This window comes from Asterias amurensis, chromosome 12 (assembly GCF_032118995.1).
Source record: "Asterias amurensis chromosome 12, ASM3211899v1".
Lineage (NCBI taxonomy): Eukaryota > Metazoa > Echinodermata > Asteroidea > Forcipulatida > Asteriidae > Asterias > Asterias amurensis.
The window spans coordinates 11,604,073-11,624,917 of record NC_092659.1 but is presented as its reverse complement, the minus strand read 5'-3'; the positions used below and the strand labels follow the sequence as shown (position 1 = coordinate 11,624,917).

At 40.9% G+C, this 20,845-nt stretch overlaps 1 protein-coding gene across 5 annotated transcripts in view; it reads right to left on the bottom strand.

Moving 5' to 3' along the window:
• The window catches only part of LOC139945427 (uncharacterized), a 144,013-nt gene that overhangs the window by 83,504 nt on the left and 39,664 nt on the right, over positions 1 to 20,845 (bottom strand). For all 5 annotated transcript variants that reach the window (XR_011787074.1, XM_071942777.1, XM_071942779.1 and 2 more), the window contains exons 3-4: positions 12,420 to 12,621; positions 316 to 497 (exon numbers count right to left, since the gene is read on the bottom strand). Coding sequence is in view for 4 of the 5 variants with exons in the window: in XM_071942777.1 (XP_071798878.1) it covers positions 316 to 497; positions 12,420 to 12,621 (384 nt within the window). In the remaining variant the exon portion in view is untranslated. The remainder of the gene's footprint in view (positions 1 to 315; positions 498 to 12,419; positions 12,622 to 20,845) is intronic.

Here is a 20,845-nt window from a genome sequence, read left to right as displayed (position 1 = left end):
TTCTAAGAATTATTTTGTGTATTTTCTATGGTTATGAATCAGTGTTACATTTTAATTGAGTATTTTCGTTTGTGTTCAAAACTTGATTTAAGTTTTTTTCTTTTCTTTACAACACAGTACACATGTATGTACTTTCTAAGAATTACTTTGTGTATTTTCTATGGTTATGAATCAGTGTTACATTTTAATTTTCACAATTACATGTATTATCCATGACAAAAATAACCCGTTACTGAATTGAATTGAATTGAATTGAATTGAAAACTCAAGTATTAAAAGAGCAATATTAATTTTCATAATCAGTATGAAACTCACCACATATAGATGCAACTGAACTTGTTAACACCACTCGTTTGACAGTGGAAGACAGGGCACATGCCTTCAAAACATTTTGAGTCCCCTCTACAGCTGGAATGATCAACACACTTTCATCTTTTGGATTTTCAGTTGGGAAAGGACTTGCAAGGTGGAGAACAGCATCACAATCTTTCACTGCACTGATTAGATTAGAAATTGGTACACAAAATACATGATTGATTTTATTTTTAATGACAAAGCAGACATGTACTGTTCTAAAGCGATTTTTAGGTTTTAACAGTACATTGTAGACTGTTGGCGAGTATTACAAATACCTCAGGACCCATAAAAATCCCCCCCACAGTAGTGTGGATGGGGTCTACGAACGAATACTTACCGGTAGAGTCGAATTACTTTTTTGCATATTCCCTATGCTGCTAGGCAGAAATGCTAAGACAAACCCGAAGACGAGGGCGGGCCCTGTGAGTGGGGTATCCCGGGGGAGTCCCAGGTACCCAACTCCGCACCCATAATCCTTCTCCCCATGGCCAGCGCCCCATGGCCAGCGCCCCACAGCCTATGGCATGGGCAGGTGCCTTGTGGGTCTTAAAGCCTCGCAAAAGGCCGTCACCAACCATCGTGGGGGAATCCACGGTGTCAGTGCGGGCCGGGTATTCTGAGCCGTGCGGAGGGGGGATGCCCTCCAGCTTCAGAGACCCCGAGGTGGTGCTGGGAGAGTGGGCGGTGCGCTCCGCAACAGAGCCACCTTTTGCCCTGCCTCTCTTGGTCGCTGCCCCGGCACCGGTTTTCTTGGCCTTGCCGGGGCGTTTGACCTTCGACTGGGTCAACCCACGCACACTGACCGATGAGGGGGAGCGGGAAGCAACCCCTCTTTGATCGGTGGGTATTCCGGCCGACGCAGCGGACAGAGGCTGCGTAGGCCGGCTGGAGGACTGCAAGCCGGGCGACGGAGTGTCGCCCGGCGCAGCCCCCCGAGAGCTCCGACTGTCCCGGGGAAACGGATGTAACCCCAGTAGTGACAGCCGAAGCCCTCCCCAGTTTCTTTACACTACTCATTATTTTATCAACAAAATCAACTATAGTTTATTTCACAAGTCACTACAACAACCATAACTACAACTCTACAATTTTTCAAGTCTTTTTAAGTGCTCTTAGCGAGGAAAGGTTTAGATAACGGTTGAACTGTGGAACAGATTTAAAACACAACCGCGGCTAAGAGAAAAGAGGTTGACTCCGTGGCGGGCATGTCGTGGGGCGTTATGGGTAGGACAGTGGAGGGCGCTATTGTGTGTAAAAGTCTTAGCATTTCTGCCTCGCGGCAAAGGGAATATGCAAATTGGTAATTGGACTCTACCGGTAAAGTAGAGTGAAGTAGACTTATTTAACCCATTAATTATTCTCTTCTCTAGACCAAGAGGCAATGTGAAATAGAAGCAACATTCTAACACACAGTGGATAGACTATTTGTTCAGTTCAGTTTAACAAAACAATTGTTTCTTTTGTTTTCTGGTGACACTTACATGTACAGTATTGTTTTGTCTCCTGATGACACTGACTGTCGTTGAAACATGTCCACTGATAGTTCTGATGTTCTGGAACATGGGACAAGGCTATCCAGGTGCACTAGGGAGGCGTAAAAGCGCCATTGTTAGGGTAAATGAGTTACCTAGTAACCGTTGCTAAGGAAAATGCATTTTTCAATGGCTCCACCCCTAAAAATAGTTAGTATGGGTTGAAGAATACTTGTACCAAGTTTCATGCTTTTATCACTTTCTGAGCAATTCTTACAGTATTTTTCACCCATCGCCTAGACTACCAGGGAGGGTCAAGTGTCACCCATTGCCTAGACTACCAGGGAGGGTCAAGTGTCACCCATCGCCTAGACTACCAGGGAGGGTCAAGTGTCACCCATCGCCTAGACTACCAGGGAGGGTCAAGTGTCACCCATTGCCTAGACTACCAGGGAGGGTCAAGTGTCACCCATCGCCTAGACTACCAGGGAGGGTCAAGTGTCACCCATCGCCTAGACTACCAGGGAGGGTCAAGTGTCACCCATCGCCTAGACTACCAGGGAGGGTCAAGTGTCACCCATCGCCTAGACTACCAGGGAGGGTCAAGTGTCACCCATCGCCTAGACTACCAGGGAGGGTCAAGTGCAAGTATTAATAAATGGTACGGTCTAGATGAGAAGAGATAGAAGAAAAGATAGGACTGAGAGGAAAAGGGGAAAAACTGACAGAACTTTGTCTATTAAACTGTTCAAGAAACAAGGTAGAGCCTGTCCATTTAAGCCTTTTTGAGATATGGCGGAGACAATGCTACAACACATCAATAATTGGGTAAGTTTGTGTACATACATTGTACACCAAAACCAAACAGTACACTCCTATCATGTCCGCCATACCTAACAAAGGCTCATGGAACACTGCAGAAGATAGGACAACAAAGCCAAGCAGGTTGAACAGATTTTTCCTACCCTCCAGAATTTTAAAATGTTTTATAAACTGCATCCCTCAAGATAAACTACATGTAACAAACATCATATTTGGTCTTTTTCAAAACTGACCAAAAGTGACAGTATGACATTACAGGCCTAGAGGGCACAAACTACTGCTTTTCTCAAGGGAAATCAAAACGGTCAATAGTCACTGGTGGGATTAAAAAGGGTTATGTTAACCAAAAACTGCCTACCGTAATTTTGGGGTTATAAATCCCCCAGCGAATAAACCGCACTTCCCCAAAATATAGAAAAAAATATTTAAGTGTTGCCGCATAAATTCCCCCGGCAAATAAACCGCAGTCAGGAGCGCACAAAAGAGAGGGGCCATGCCATGCAAAAGTGGGGTCCTACCTTGCCGTCAACTCGCCTTTAACTCACTTGGTGCCGTAAACTCTCCTTCAACTCCTCCAATAACACATTTAAAATCCAGAAAAGAGACAAAGAACTGTAAAGTATTAGCTAAAGGAGAATTTTCATAAGTTTTAGGTTACATTTTGGTTTAAAAAATTGAGTTTTCTTCGAATTAAAAATGACCTCGAAGCAGCAAAACCGTCGGCTGCCATTTTGCTTTTTTTTACAGAGCTTACACAATATGTACAACAGAGGGCGCCTTCCTGCACATGGATTAGTCTAGGCCCAAGATGTCAATGCCTGGTACCGCATAGTGTCTTGCGGGTTCATTGATCGCTGACGTCTTGGGTGAAGACTAATTCATACCTGCCATCTGCAAAGTGATCGAGTTGACGGCGAGGAGATGGCACAAGCGAGTTGAAGACGAGTTGAGGGCGGAAGTAGTAGGACCGAAAATAAAAAAGGTCAGACCGGTCGGCATAAAATTGTATATTTGGTTTGCGGTAACACCATGTGTGTATCTACTTGCCAGGTAGAGTTGCTTTTAGGGAACTGTCTTGCCTTATTCTACTGCCGTGGAGTAGATAATCGGCATAAATCTATTTATAATTGGTACAATTTTCATTAAAATATTGTGAAAAATAAAGAAAGAACTGTGTTAAACTCTTTGTTAACATGTGTTTTTGTTTCTGTTAAAACAGTCAAACAAGTTGATTCTCCAAATCCCCTAAGGCCACTTGAATGGTGTTGCAGTTGGCAGACAAGTCTAACCATCCGACTATCGTTTCAAAGTCTGCTCTAAATACAAAAGAATCTCCAAAAAAACATGCACCCATCTGTACATGGCAGCCGGTACCCATCAGAAGTAAGCAATTTGGCTATGACACTTTTTTGGCATGTGTTTTTTCTCTGTGTGGTGGGGCAACCCGACTATATTTCTTTTGCAGCTATCCTTGTACACACGATGTTGCCTTGCGAACCACCCCACTATATCTTGACACAACACAGATTATCTCATGGGTCCGAGGATTACAATTATTTCCAATTCATTATATAAAGAGTTGCTGGATTAACATCATTTTGACGTTCAAAGTGTTCATAAATATGGACAAAACGGTCTTGTTGGACAGATGGATTTATTATAGAGTATAAATAGGACTTCTTGTGACCCATTCATCTAGAAATCAAATTGAGACACGGCCTTGTAACAGCAGACAAGGTTGGTGGAGTCGTCCCGTGTAGCAATAATTTCTTTTAAAGAATTTTCAGAGTGAGTTTGGCGCGCTAGTGTATAATTTTTCCAGTCTGGTTTTTATTTGTTTTAAGAAGTTTTTTAAACGATGTTTCGTTTAAAAAAATGAAAGCTGTGTTTTTCTTCTCCAATATTAATAAGCCGACATACAAGCCACCCGGCGAATAAACCCAAGGAGTTCAAAACAAGAATGGTGTGTTGACAACACAAATGCCCCGCTGAATTATGGTTTTAGCCAAAATGAGCTTAATATTTGAGGGGGTCCAAAAACAATAGGCGTCTGGGGGATTCCATGACCAATCCACAAACCAAGTTTGGAGTTGATATGCCAAGTCCTTCTTGAGATATCGCTCGAACAACATTTCTTTTGTTTTAGCCATAACGAGCTTAATATTTATCTGAGGGGGTCCAAAATCAATAGGCTTCTAGGGGATCCCATGACCAATCCACAAACCAAGTTTGGAGTTGATACGCCAAGTCCTTCTTGAGATACCGCTCGGACAACATTTCTTTTGTTTTAGCCATAACGAGCTTAATATTTATCTGAGGGGGTCCAAAATCAATAGGCTTCTAGGGGATCCCATAACCAATCCACAAACCAAGTTTGGAGTTGATACGCCAAGTCCTTCTTGAGATATCGCTCGGACAACATTTCTTTTGTTTTAGCCATAACAAGCTTAATACTAGATATAGTGTTTGTAGAAACAAACACTAGGTGTTCGGCTATTGTTGGGTCAGTGTTTGAATAAATGAAACAAGTATTGTTAATAGCACGTCAAATTACAAAGAACTCAAAACCAAACAGTTTTCTCGATGTGTAATAATTTTATGGAAAAAGCATCAAAAAGTGTACATTTCAACCTAAAAGCCTTAAAATAATGCCTTTTCAAAGCATTTTACAGGCTCTTCCAGTTTAAAAGGTCAAAAAGTCAACAGAAGGTCACCAACATACCCATTTTTAGTGGAATACGTGAGGCCCTTTCATATGATGTATAGATTGTCAAAATATTTTTTGTTGTTGAGGAAACGTGAACTGATGAATAATGGCGACTGGAGAAGAGACTAACTAACCAGAAGGGAAATGTTTGTTGAAAACGCCTTGAAAACAGACTACGTACGTAAAGCCCTTTCATATGATGTATAGATTGTCAAAATAGCTTTTGTGGTTCAAGACATAGGAACTTACGCATAACGACGACTGGAGAAGAGACTAACTAACCGAAAGGGAAATGTTTGTTGAAAACGCCTTGAAAACAGACTACGTACGTAAAGCCCTTTCATATGATGTATAGATTGTCAAAATAGCTTGTGTGGTTGAGGACATAGGAACTTATGCATAATGATGACTGGAGAAGAGACTAACTAACCGAAAGGGAAATGTTTGTTGAAAACACCTTGAAAACAGACTACGTACGTAAAGCCCTTTCATATGATGTATAGATTGACAAAATAGCTTGTGTGGTTGAGGACATAGGAACTTATGCATAATGATGACTGGAGAAGAGACTAACTAACCGAAAGGGAAATGTTTGTTGAAAACACCTTGAAAACAGACTACGTACGTAAAGCCCTTTCATATGATGTATAGATTGTCAAAATAGCTTGTGTGGTTGAGGACATAGGAACTTATGCATAATGATGACTGGAGAAGAGACTAACTAACCGAAAGGGAAATGTTTGTTGAAAACACCTTGAAAACAGACTACGTACGTAAAGCCCTTTCATATGATGTATAGATTGACAAAATAGCTTGTGTGGTTGAGGACATAGGAACTTATGCATAATGATGACTGGAGAAGAGACTAACTAACCGAAAGGGAAATGTTTGTTGAAAACACCTTGAAAACAGACTACGTACGTAAAGCCCTTTCATATGATGTATAGATTGTTAAAATAGCTTGTGTGGTTAAGGATATTAGGAGCTTGAATGCATAATGACGACTGGAGAAGAGAATAACTAACCGGGAGGGAAATGTTTGTTGAAAACGCCTTGAAAACAGACTAAAACGAAGCTATTTATAGGAGAAAAAAAAATTAAATACAAAAATAATTATTACAAATTTTGGTCGCCAATTGGTTCCCATCCAAATACTGACTGAGCCCGATTTAGCTTAACTGCAGTGACCGGACGAGAACCGGTGTTATCAACGCAGTATGGTCGTAGATGAAACCAATGAATTACTTTTTAAAAAAAACTGACATTATGTTGAGAACGCCTCAAACGCAGACTAAAACGATCAACACGTGGTGCAGAGCGTGACTATGCTCCTCATACTTACACATGGTGACCGCAATGCACCGCATGCTTACACGTGGTGACAAAGTACATATACATGTACCCCTGTACCCGAAGTTACATGTACACCCATGGACATTGTTCGCCCATCTGGGGACAATGGAGGTAAGTATCCTTTTCATTCTCTCCCTGCTTGCTAGACCATTGTACTGTACTGACTCATCTGTGGTCAGCTTTGTTCCATCAGCATCAATTGTGTCTGGTGCTTGCATTCTGCCAAAGACACATCTAGGCCTCATCCACCATCAAAGATATCTGAAGTGCCCTGTTTCTTACTATGACAACTCCCCAGCCACTTTTCATTTGGAAATTGTGATTTTTGGTGACATTGCTGTAAATCCTGGCCCTGAAGGTGTAAATAACTCAAACTCAGCAGAAGCTAGTCCAAACTCTGCAAATTCCTACTCACGGAACAAGCTTCTCAGTCTCCGCTACGCCCCATCCACACGTGCTACAACTCTGCTGCCTTCCTGTATATTATCATTACAGAACCTTGGCCTTTTTGTAAATCCCAGCACTGTTTATCGACCTACACATCGTGGTAAAAAAGCTGGTCGCCGTAGAACTGTTCATAATCCCCCTGTACCCGAAGTTACACCATGTACACCCCCTTCTGTTCCAGTACCAGTGACTACTGCCAAATCTCAACTCGGCCTTTGTGTTCTAAACACACAGTCCATCTGTAACAAGTATGACGATTTTGCTGATTTTGTTCTGCAAAAAGATCTGGACCTTGTTGCCGTTTCAGAAACATGGCTGAGACCAGACGACAACTTAACATGTCGTCAGTGTACCCCTGCTGGCTACCACTTTCATCACATCCCAAGACCTCACAAGACTGGTGGAGGAGTTGCAATACTGTACAGATCTACTTTATCTGTCTCTGTGAAAAATAATGACGTCCAGTACACAACTTTTGAATCTCTTCATGCTGAAGTTTCCGGAAACTCTAAATCTGTTCGCCTTGTGATTGTATACAGACCTGAAAGGGATTCAAACGGCCAACATGTGACTTTCTCAAGTTTTCTAAGGGAGTTTGAGAATTTGATTTTGGAATATCTGCTTCATCCATCGGAAATCATCATCACCGGCGACTTTAACATTCATGTTGATGACATCCATAACACCAATGCAAACCAGTTTAAGCATCTACTTCAAGCTTTTGGTCTCACCCAGCATATCCAGGAGCGGACTCATCGTCTCGGTCATTGCCTGGACCTTGTCATAACTCGTGAAATCTCCCCACCAATTGTCTCAAACTTTGTTATTCTACCTGGATTATCTGACCATTATGCAGTCATGTGTAATTTGAGTCTGTGCAAGCCCAAAGTCCCAACCGTCACTATAAAGAGCCGAAAATGGAAACATGTGAATCCTCCCGAAGTGTTCCGCGACATAGGCACTCTTTTAGCAAATCTAGAAGTTGATCATGACTGCTTGGATTTTTATGTCAGCCAATATGAGAGTACAGTCAGTGACATCTTGGATAAATGTGCACCTTGGAAAACGAGATCAGTCAAGGTCCGAACTGAAGTCTCCTGGTTCAATGATGATATTCGTACAGCGAGAAAGATCTGTCGTCAACTGGAGCGGAAGTGGCGGAAAAATGGCAAATTGGCAATACAACTACAAGAGTATCGCAACCAATGTAAAGTAGTTAGGAATTTGATCAACCAGGCAAAGATCATCCATTATTCATCTCAAGTACAAGAATCCTCAGGAGATCAAAAGAAGCTCTTCAAGATAATTGGTAAGTTGTTGCTCAAACCCAAAACCCCTGTCCTTCCATCCACCTACAATGACCAGGACTTAGCAAATGAGTTCCAGAAATTCTTTGTCACCAAGATTTCAGACATCCGCTCATCATTTTCATCAGTCCCTTACAACGTGCCGCAGACATTGCCACATCTTCAACCCGAGTGTAAACTATCTGTGTTTGAGCCTGCCACTGTTGATGAGATTCAAAGGGTTATTATGAAATCTCCTTCAAAATCCTGTGAGCTGGATCCAGTATCAACATCCATGATAAAGCAAAACATTGATATATTTGTACCCTTCATCACTAAGCTTGTAAATGAATCTCTCAGTTCCGGTTGTTTCCCCGATAGCCTCAAAGTTTCCTACATCAGGCCGCTCATCAAGAAACCAAACCTGGACAAGGAGATATTCAAAAACTACAGACCGGTTGCAAATTTAAAATATCTTGGAAAAGTCATCAAACGAGTAGTGTCATCACGTATTTCTGATCACATTCATACTTTCAACCTGTCCGACGTGTTCCAGTCAGCATACAAGCCTTTCCATGGGACCGAGGCTGCACTAGTCCGTGTGAGCAACGATATTCTCTCTTCTATGGACAATGGTAACCTTACAGCACTAGTCCTGCTAGACTTGAGTGCTGCTTTTGACACTGTTGATCATAACATCCTTCTCTCTCGGCTCCAGAATCACCTTGGCATAGAGGACACAGCCCTAGCATGGTGCAAATCGTATCTCCACAACAGAACTCAGCATGTATGTATTGGCACTGCGATATCAGACCCTATTGTTTTGAACTACTCTGTGCCACAGGGGTCGGTACTCGGCCCGCAGTGGTTTACGCTGTACACTTTACCGATTCGTGACATCATCCTCAAATTTAATCTGAATTACCATGTGTACGCAGACGACACTCAGCTATACATCACATTTAAATCTTCTCAAGAAAACGCCAATGCATCTATTGCAAGACTTGAGAAATGCATCCAAGAGATTCGACGTTGGACACAACAAAACTTCCTGAAGTTAAATGATGATAAGACAGAGTTCCTTTTATTTGGGTCACGTCAACAGTTAACTAAGGTTTCAGTGCCACACATCTCCATCGGTGATGCTCGGATAGCTCCCTCGCTGAAAGCTCGTAACTTAGGGGTTATTTTTGATTCATCGATGACACTTCAGCCACACATCAACAACATTGTTCGTTTATCATCATATCACATCAGAAATATAGGTAAGATTCGCAAGTACTTGGACAAAAGTGCCACTGAAAAGGTCATTCACGCATTTGTTACTTCTCGTCTTGACAACGGCAATGCTCTTCTCTACAGTCTTCCTAACAACCAGATTTCCCGACTTCAACGGCTCCAAAATACTGCTGCCCGCATTGTGACACTGTCTAGAAAATCCTGTTCTATCACCCCCATTCTGAAACAACTACACTGGCTCCCTATCTCTCAACGAATCATCTTCAAGCTGATGCTCATTGTCCACAAAGCTCTAAATGGCAAGGCTCCCCACTATATTTCTGAACTGCTTCAAGTTTACACTCCATCAAGGAATCTTCGATCAAGTTCCATGCTTCTCCTCATTGAACCCAAGTCTCGACACTCATGGGGTGACAGGTCTTTTTCTGTAGCCGCGCCACGCATCTGGAACTCTCTACCACTTAATCTTCGATCTTGTCTTTGTACCGCAAAATTCAAGTCTCTTCTCAAAACTTATCTTATGTCACAGGTTTTCAATGACTAATTTTGTTGTGTCTATTTTTCATTGTGTTGTGTTTTTGTTTTGTTTTGTTTTGGTTTTACTGCGCCTTGAACACCCAGCAGGTTGGATATGTGCGCATTACAAGTCTTATTATTATTATTATTATTATTATTAAAACCTTTACGCGCAATCAATGGGGGAATTTTGTAGTTCTTTATACATGAATTTTAGAATTTTCAACCTCTCTTTTGAGCCAGAAGACAAAATCAAAATGGGGTCATGTCTGTGACGCGTTTACGGAGTTTTTAATGCCCTTTCCGATGATGTATTGATTGTAAAAATCCCTCATGTAGATCAAAAGTTATGATTTTTTGAAATAATAAACTTTGAATGAGTGTATCTCGTCAACTGATGACGTCATCGTGACATAACAACTTTTGTATCATCTACTGGTTATTGTCTACCTGTGTGCAAAGTTTCAACTTAATGCAAGCTTCGCATCTATGCTTTTTCTTGCGGACAATCGACAGCGAGAAGAATAAGAAAAACCAAAAAAAAAAAAAAAAACTAGATATAGTGTTTGTAAAAACAAACACTAGGTGTTCGGGTTCGGCTATTGTTGGGTCAGTGCTTGAATAAATGAAATAAGTATTGTAAGTATCCCGTCAAATTACAAAGAAATCAAAACCAAACAGTTTTCTTGATGTGTAATAATTTTATGGAAAAAGCATCAAAAAGTGTACATTTCAACCTAAAAGCCTTTAAATAATGCCTTTTCAAAGCATTTTACAGGCTCTTCAAGTTTAAAAAGGTCAAAAAGTCAAGAGAAGGTCACCAACATACCCATTTTTGTGGAATACGTGAGGCCCTTTCATATGATGTATAGATTGTCAAAATAGATCTTGTGTTGAGGAAACGTGAACTGATGAATAATGACGACTGGAGAAGAGACTAACTAACCGGAAGGGAAATGTTTGTTGAAAAGCCTTGAAATAAGACTACGTATGTAGAGCCCTTTCATATCATGTACAGATTGTCAAAATAGCTTTTGTGGTTTAGGACATAGGAACTATGCATATTGACGACTGGAGAAGAGACTAACCGGAAGGGAAATGTTTGTTGAAAACAACTTGAAAACAGACTAAAAACAGACTAAAAACGATTTATAGGAGAAAACAAAATAAATACAAAAATAAACAGTACAAATTTTGGTCGCCACGTGGTCTCCCATCGAAATACTGACTGGGCCCGGTTTTGCTTAACCTCAGTGACCGGACGAGAACCGGTGTTATCAACGCAGTATGGTCGTAGATAAAACTAATTAATTACTTTTGAAGAAAACTGACATTATGTTTCGAACGCATCGAACGCAGACTAAAACGATCAAAACGTGGTGCAGAGCGTGACTATGCTCCTCAATGCACCGCATACTTACACGTGGTGACCGGAATGCACCGCATGCTTACACGTGGTGACAAAGTACGTGTACATGTAATCGTGAAATCTTTACGCGCAATCAATGGGGGAATTTTGTAGTTCTTTATACATGAATTTTGAAATTTTCAACCTCTCTTTTGAGCCGGAAGACAAAATCAAAATGGGGTCATGTCTGTGAGGTGTTTACGGAGTTTTTAATACTGTTTCCGATGATGTATTGATTGTAAAAATCCCTCATGTAGATCTAAAGTTATGATTTTTTTAAATAATAAACTTTGAATTAGTGTATCTCGTCAACTGATGACGTCGTCGTGACGTAACAACTTTTGCATCATCTACTGGTTATTGTCTACCTGTGTGCAAAGTTTCAACTTAATGCAAGCTTCGCAACTATGCTTTTTCTTGCGGACAATCGACGAGAAGAAGAATAAGAAAAACCAAAAAAAAACAAAAAAAAAACGAACAAAATCAAGGAGTTGTTCAGGCTGTTGCCCGAACACCTAATTAATCTGAGGGGGTCCAAAATCAATAGGCTTCTAGGGGATCCCATGACCAATCCACAATCCAAGTTTGGAGTTGATACGCCAAGTCCTTCTTGAGATATCGCTTGGACAAGGATGATGTCCACACACACACACACCCACACACACGCACACGGAAGGACAAGGCAAACACTATATGCCCCTTCGGCTGGCTTCGTTGGCGGGGCATAAAAATGTCAACATCAATGTACAAACCGCGGTTTATAATCAGAAAATTACAGTACATGTGTAAAAACCAAACAATAGCCACTGTACCTTATCCAACTTTGTTCGTTTGTCAAGTCAGCCTCAACAAGCTCCAATGGATACGTGGAATCAATACAAAGATTCTTCAAATGCTTCACTTTACTTTCATTGTGAAGACTCCTCACTGTTCCCTTTACTTTGTGTCCAGATTGAAGTAGCTGAAGTACAACATGTGATGCTATATAACCTGACGCACCAGTGACCAACACTCCTGCAAAAAATATGCAAAGTGTATCAATTATCAATCAATCAATCAGTTTATTCCCCACAGTATCAAAACCACAATCAAAATCAAATCAAAGGCAATGTAAGTTGGAATTTAAGAAACAAATATTTGTTTAATGAGATTAATTATATGAATATGGACACTCATGAAACTGTTTAGGGACCCATAAAGAAGCAAGGCTTGTAAGATTATGGTTCCCTTACATTGTACATACATTATACATGTTGTAAGGCAGAACATTTTCAGTATCATATAACAATTAATGATCTGTGTTAAATACAACATTGCATCTGATATTGCATATATTACATGTAGGCTATATAGCAACCCTGAAGGATGAGAGGCATACATGAAGGGGTGTTAAAGGAACACGTTGCCTTGGATCCGACGAGTTGGTCTGTAAAAAGCATTTGTAACCGTTTTTTTAAATAAAATGCATATGGTTGGAACGATGTTTGAAAAGTAGAATACAATGATCCACACAAATTTGCCTCGAAATTGCGTGGTTTTACTTTTACTGTGCGAACTAACACGGTTGGCCATTTATGGGAGTCCAAAATGTGACTCCCATACATGTAAATGGCCGACTGTGTTAGTCGACGAGGTACATGTAAAAGGAAAACCGTGCAGTTTCGAGGCATGTTTGTGTGGAGCATTGTATTCTACTTTTACAACATCTTTTTACCCATGTACATGTACATCTTATAAAAAACGGTTACAAATGCTTTTCAAAGACCAACTCGACCGATCCAAGGCAACGAGTTCCTTTAAGATTTAAATACAGGAAAGGGAAATCAGGACAACTGACTACCAAAATAGAGTACATGTAGATTCAAAATACTTTAGATGTATTAGAATGGATAATTGATTATAGCCTATTGCTATTTTTTTTCAAGAAATGTAAAATAAGTACTGATATTTTAGTAGTATTCGATAAAACCTTTCGAATGCTGACTCCGACCCAGAAAAAACTCAGTTTTGGCGAAAGCCGGTGACCCACGAATCAGTCATACATGTACTACGTGTGTGACGCAACACCTGGTACCGAAGCTCTGTACAAAGTATATCGGGTGGATTGTGTGCGTGCATTTTTATATACATTCAATGCGGAATAACATCTGACACTATAGGCAGCATTTTTTCGACCCCCAAAAAAATCCACGGCGCGCAAGGTTACATAGGTGCAAAAATGCAATATATTGGTAAAATTTGACCTTTGACCTCTATTACTTCTCTGCACCTATGAGATCCCACGCACTTTCCACTTCTATTTGTTTCAGGGATGCAAGCTCTTTCATGTGAACTTGTTTAATTCATGGGATCTTATAGGCGCGTTGAGTTATGAGGCATTGAAAATGGCACAAGGGCACTGTTCGTCAAAGGTTCAGGTGCGCGTAACATGACGCACCAACGAGTTCCCACAATTTTTTTTATACTTTTGTTATAAGCCCAACTGGAGATTTAAAAAAAAAAAAACCTTTTGATGGGATGACCTTGGGGCACATTTTTGTGTTTACAGGGAATGTACTATTCGTTTCACGAAAGCTTTTAAGCCGAAACTTTGATAACTGATAACTCCCAATCGAAAGCGTCAGTAAACTAATATTTTGAATTTATTCGTTTGGTATGATAATGTATCACTCTTATTTTTTAGAAGATGATCTGAGAACCCATGAATCACCACTTGGTACATTCTTAAACGCAGTGACTCTTAAAGACAAATGGAAATTTCATTTGTTTCAAACATCTTTTTCGTAACTTTTTCTTCTTTTGTTTTCCCGATGTTTCCTCTTCCTTCTGTTGATTTGTTTCTGTTTCTGTTTCTTCTTTTCGTGCGCTTTGAGCACCTTATTAGGTGGATACATGCGCAATATAAATTTTCCTTATTATTAGCTGTTCCGATCCAGTCGGAACAGCTATTGTTTTCGTCGAGATTTTTATTATTTTTATCTATACTATTAAAAGATTTCAAGAAACATTCATTATATCAACAAGTCGCTCCATTATTGGGAATTACCAACAATATACAACAAAACATCAACAAGTCGAAATAGGTATACATAAAATTAGTTTAAAGGGCATGGATAAAGAGAAACAAATGGCAAAACACTGATAAAATCTTTTTTTAAGACACAAAAAAAAGGACAAAAAAAAGAATAAAAGAAAACAACCCAAATAATAAAAGTAAAGAAATCTTATGAATGTTATATGAATCTTTAAAGCTTAACAACATCCTCGATCATTTTAAATGCAATTCCCAATCCAATTATACCAAGTTATTATAACCCCTGTCCATCCGAACATGTCTCTCTTATATGTGTGCCAAGGTACGTCGTCAATCTAACCCAAAACAAGGTTGTGGGCGAAGCCACTGCAAGTAGTGGTGGATGTGCGCCATAGCCTCATTTGGAGTTAGAATTATGACGTCATGCATAAATATTAAGAGAGGCGTATAACACCCTCACCCACATTACATTTCGAAATATTTGTGAAAAAAGATTTTCATCATCTAGCGGGGACGGCGGGGTGCCGCGCGAAGCGCGGCATCCCGCTAGTTATTATTATTTTTATTATTATTCTTTGTTTCTCCCAAAATCCCGTAGCGTTTGTACACGTTTTTGCCGCAGCCTTATCTCATAAACCATAATACAAAAGAGTGAGTTTATTATACCAAATTGAAGCTTAGAACATAAGCTTAATTCCTATCGAAAAAAAATTAAAATTGTTAATTAATAAGCCTTAATTAAGCTTATGAATAATTAATTAGCAAACCGAGTTAACACCATATCTCAAAAAGTAGACCGCCAATCCTGAAACTTTTTTCAGCTATACACCAGTCAGGTCCTGTTAATGTGATTTCCGACATAAAAATCTGGACGACGTCACCATGACGTGATGTATTTCACATTTTGTGTCTGTGCACAAACACAATGGCTCTTGAAGTGTAAACAAACCCAGCTTTCGGAAACATAGTTTATTCGATTAAAATTAAATTACATGTTGCACACTTCCCAAAACTGCTTTAGATTAAGATATATTTTATTGATGGTCATTTTAAAAGCATCAGAACTTATAGAAACTGTAATTATTTGAAAAAACCTGTATTTCCGGGGAAGCATACACATGTACACAAGCGCCCATGTGGCAGCCTAAAGTTTGAGCTCTGCTAATTACACTGTTTATGACACAAATAGAGACAATTGCTTGCTAAATTTTGTACCAGATGATTGTCATCGCTCCAAGATCACACCGGGACAATCTTTATATGATTTTCTCATCATATTGTGGAGTTGTTGCTGATATAACTTTTCATTTTTCTACAATCTGACTATGGTGTGGATATATAGACAACTGTGTACATGTTAGCCTTGATCAAGGCTGTTGACATACTGTTCCCCGGCCCGGTTCGCTGCACACGCATGCAGTGCATACACAAAAATGTACATTACCATACATTGTACAGCGAGAACAGTATAGCGTAGTCGTGAGTACGGTCGTGTCTTTCTACTTCCAACCTCGCACACGTGGCTCAAACAACAGCCTTGATGGATTTGTAAAGCTTTATCGGAATTCCGATAAAAGGGTATTCATGATGTGGGCGTGTCATTCTAAACATTGGCCAATCACAGGCGCGATTGAGAATGAGGTACATGTATTACTGCCAGCAATCATGCCACGTCCATGTGTGTGTGTGTGTGTGTGTACTGTACTACGTGCTTTTTATAGCAGTGTCGGGAGCGTGGTGTATATTAGCTATGATTGTAAGGGGTCTGAATGTGCTGCCGGACGGGTGAGCCGGACAAGACTCGCCCGGTCGGTAATGGTGTTGAACAACTTCGAACAACTTCTGTTGTCTTGCGTTTCATTATAACACGAGGACTAGCTTCATAATTACAACGTAGCTGGCAGATTTGTCCCTGAATTGGAAGCTGCCGTACTATAAGTGTAACGTTGTAGTGTAGTACTAGTATGGCAAGAGTTAGTTTATGAAATCTCTGTCCTTCCTCTAATATGAAAATATGCCCAGCACCTAAGAATTCTTACCAAGTAGCCATCTTGCCGGAAACCCATGACACCTGGATACTTTTTTAACCTTTCTCAAACACATTTCACATGGTCTAATTTTCTTCCTTCTATTTCTCAACCCATGATTGATGCATTAACCGCGGGTTATTATATTTTGTTGAAAGTTTCTTTAGTTGTGTTGCAAATTTTACACTACTGATTTCCACTGACTCCAGTTTTGCTTTACTAGTAGGGATTTCTCCCTCGCCCGCCGCCATTGCAACTACAGCCACGAGCACATGTGTGCGAGTGCTTGCAGAACGTTGTGAGTGACATCGCAGCGAGAGTTTATAGGTCAACCAACAACCAATGAGAACAGGTTGTTAGTATACATTAGCATAATGAGCTCCGCCCTAAATTTTGGCAGATACAAAACCATCAAGGCGCTACTTAGGAAGTACCCATGTACCGTAAGTGTACCGTATACAGATGGTACATGTACATGTACAGCACGTATGTGTACATACGCTGTACACGTATTATATGCACTTTGTTATGTATGGGGGTGCGCTGGCGGAATTCAGTGATGGGGACTGGGATTTTGCAGATCGCGGCTGGCTGTAGCGCCTTGATCAAGGCTATGTACATGTACACCCATTCAACCGTGTAGGGGGCTTTCAGTTGTTTGTCATGTTTGTACTGCTGATTCTTTTGTTGTTCACTGGAGGACTTAAGATCTCATCATTGACAGATTGTGAACTCGTTATCATGTGCTATTCTATGGAAGACCTCCTTGCAATTAGGACAACAGTTTCACAAAACTGCCAAATACCTTCACATCTGATGCAACTTATCCGTTCACTGGGGATAAATAGAATTCCTGCCACAAAGAGGGGAGTTACATGTAGGGCTGGCAAGACAAAGCATCCACACACTCGAAGGACAGAGAACCCACCTGCTGCAGTCACAGCATGTCCACCTGCACCAATTATCCACCATCAGTCGGTCAATGACAACAACAAGGTGGTTTTTGAAATGCTCAATGCCCGCTCAGTAAAGAATAAGACAAGTGAAGTAATTGAGTTCATGATGGATAACAAAGCAGATATCTTGGGAGTTTTTGAAACATGGCTGACTCCTGATGATGATGCAGCAGTAGGGGAACTTGAGTGTAATGGCTTTACTTTCAAGCATATACCTCGACTTACTCGACGTGGAGGAGGAGTAGGACTCTTGTATAGAAATACTCTTCAGATTCAAGTAAACTGCTCCCAAACTCAATATCAGACATTTGAACTTCTTGATAGTAACATACAGTCTGACTCTACAGTCGTCAAAATTGTCATTATCTATCGTCCACCGGGCTCTAAGTTCCCTTTTAGTCAATTCTTGGATGAATTTGCAGTTTTCCTTGACAGTCGCCTGTTTGACACATGTCCCTTGGTTATATCAGGTGACTTTAATATACATATGGATGCAACCTCATCATCAAACACCTCATCGTTCAATGATCTTTTGAAAGCACATGGTTTGAAGCAATATGTCTGCGAGCCGACCCATGATCGAGGACACATCCTGGACTTATTCATTTCGCGAGAATCTGATGAGGACCATTTCTCCGATCTCAGAATTAAGGGTGGTATTTCAGACCACTCTGCCATAATGTGCATGCTTGATATTTCAAAGCCAAAGCCTAGCAGAAAGATCATTTCTACCAGAAATATAAGTGCAGTGGAACCTAAATCCTTCATGAACGATCTCTCACAACGCTCCATCAAAGAGCAGTGCTCTGCCTCCGACGGGGAGGTAGGAGTCAGTGCTTTCAACTCCATCATAGAGAACGTGTTAAACATCCATGCTCCGGCCAAAGTCCGTAGCGTCAAGTTACGTCCTAACACAAAGTGGTACAACAGTGATATAGTTCAAGCTAAGAACCGGCGGAAACAGCTTGAAAGGCAATGGCGAACAACAAAGTTAGAAATCCACCGTCAGCTTTTTACCAGACAGCGCCAGATTGTCCAGACTCTGATACGGTCTGCAAAGCAGACCTATTACACTGATCAAGTCATTGAATGCTCCAGCGCTTCAAACAGGCTTTTCTGCCTCACAAATGAAATCTTGAACAGGAAGAAGATATCTGCTTTACCTGATCATGACTGTCTGCTTACACTCACAAATCGCTTTAACTGCTTCTTCAAAGATAAGGTTGCTGCTATCTGTTCAAGCCTAGCCACAACCTGTAGACATACAAGGCTCCACTTCCAAACTGAGGTAACCACTCAAATGTCTACTCTCCGACCAGCGTCATGTAAGGAAGTAAAATCAGTGATCCTGAAATCCCCAAATAAGTCCTGCGATCTGGATCCGATGCCAACAAATCTTCTAAAGAAATGTCTGCCAGCCATTGTTCCTGCTATGACTGCGATCATAAACAACAGTTTCAAAACAGGAATTGTTCCTACCACCCTGAAGCTAGCCAATATTCGCCCTGTCCTGAAGAAATCTGGTCTGGATCACAATGCCTTACAAAACTTTCGTCCGGTCTCCAATCTTCCTTTTCTATCAAAGGCTATGGAGCGTGTTGCATTCGCCCAACTTTCAAAACATCTGCTTGACAACCAAGTACTTGACACTCGTCAATCTGCATTCCGTAAGAATTACAGTGTTGAGACTCTTCTGGTTAATTTGACAGATCACATTCTGCAGCAGATGGATGTGGGCAACATAACTGCTCTCATCCTTCTCGACATGTCATCAGCGTTTGACACAGTTGACCACACCATCTTACTAAATCGCTTGCAGTCTTTTGGTGTCACCTCACATGCACTCAGCTGGTTTACATCCTACCTCAGTAACCGCTTCCAGCGTGTTGCCATTGATGGGACAAAATCCAAACCCACGGCTCTCACCCACGGCGTCCCACAGGGATCAGTTGGGGGTCCACTCCTCTTCTCAACATATACTCAACCACTTGGCCAACTCATCTGCAGTCACAACGTCGGATATCACATGTACGCTGATGACATCCAGCTTTATGTCTCCTTCAAACCATCAGATACACAACTGGTCAACACCATCAAGCCTAGAAGAGTGTATCTCTGATATTCAACAATGGATGGCCCAAAACAACCTGAAATTCAATGAGCTAAAAACAGAGTTCATGCTCATAGGCTCCAAGGGGAAGTTGAGCAAGATCTCCAAACATCCTATCAAAATTGGATCCTCACAAATATACCCGTCTGAAAAATGCCGCAACCTCGGTGTTGTCATAGACTCCAACATGACCCTAAACCATCAGATATCCAGCATTTCAAAGACTGTCAGGTACCAGCTTAGAAATCTGTCTCATATCCGTAAGTTTCTGACCTTAGAGGCAACTGAGGTGATAGTCCACTCATTAATCTCCTCACGGCTCGATTTTTGCAATGCCATTTTGATCAGCCTGCCCGAGTTTCAGATAAATCGACTACAACGCCTCCAGAACTCAGCTGCTAGACTTATCACTCGTGTCAAACGCTCATCACATATCACCCCGACCCTACAAGCATTACACTGGCTTCCTGTTCGGGACCGCATTATCTTTAAGGTTCTCCTTATGATCTTCCACTCAATGGATGGCACGTCACCTGACTACATCAATGACTTAATCCATGTGTACAAACCTCCAAGACAGCTCCGCTCCTCAAACAACCTGCTCCTGAACGTTCCACGTTGCCTACACTCCTGGGGGTGATCGCTGTTTTTCACATACCGGACCATCTCTTTGGAATAGCCTCCCACTTCAACTCAGAAAAGCAGATACTTGTTCCAAATTCAAAACTCACCTCAAAACATATCTATTTCGGATACAATAGCCTCCAAACTTTTAGTTGCCTTGTCATTGTGTATAAGCAGAGTTCTTGCGCCAGGAGTGTCATCATTGACAGACATGGCGCATTAGAAATGTTCATTATTATTATTATTATTATTATTATTATTATTATTATTAAAGATCATGGGTACGGCGTAAAACTTGATTTGAATAGTCAAAATTGTAAAATTATTAACCTGACCAAGTCCTTATCCCATTTTCGACCGGTGTTATTGCGTTTTTTTTGTTCAATATACATAGATTTCTTACGATCACCGACCTGCACAAGTCTAAGCTTGTTCCCAAAATTTGACAAGCCTGAGCATGGTGCGTCGTGGACCGGGTTCATTTCAG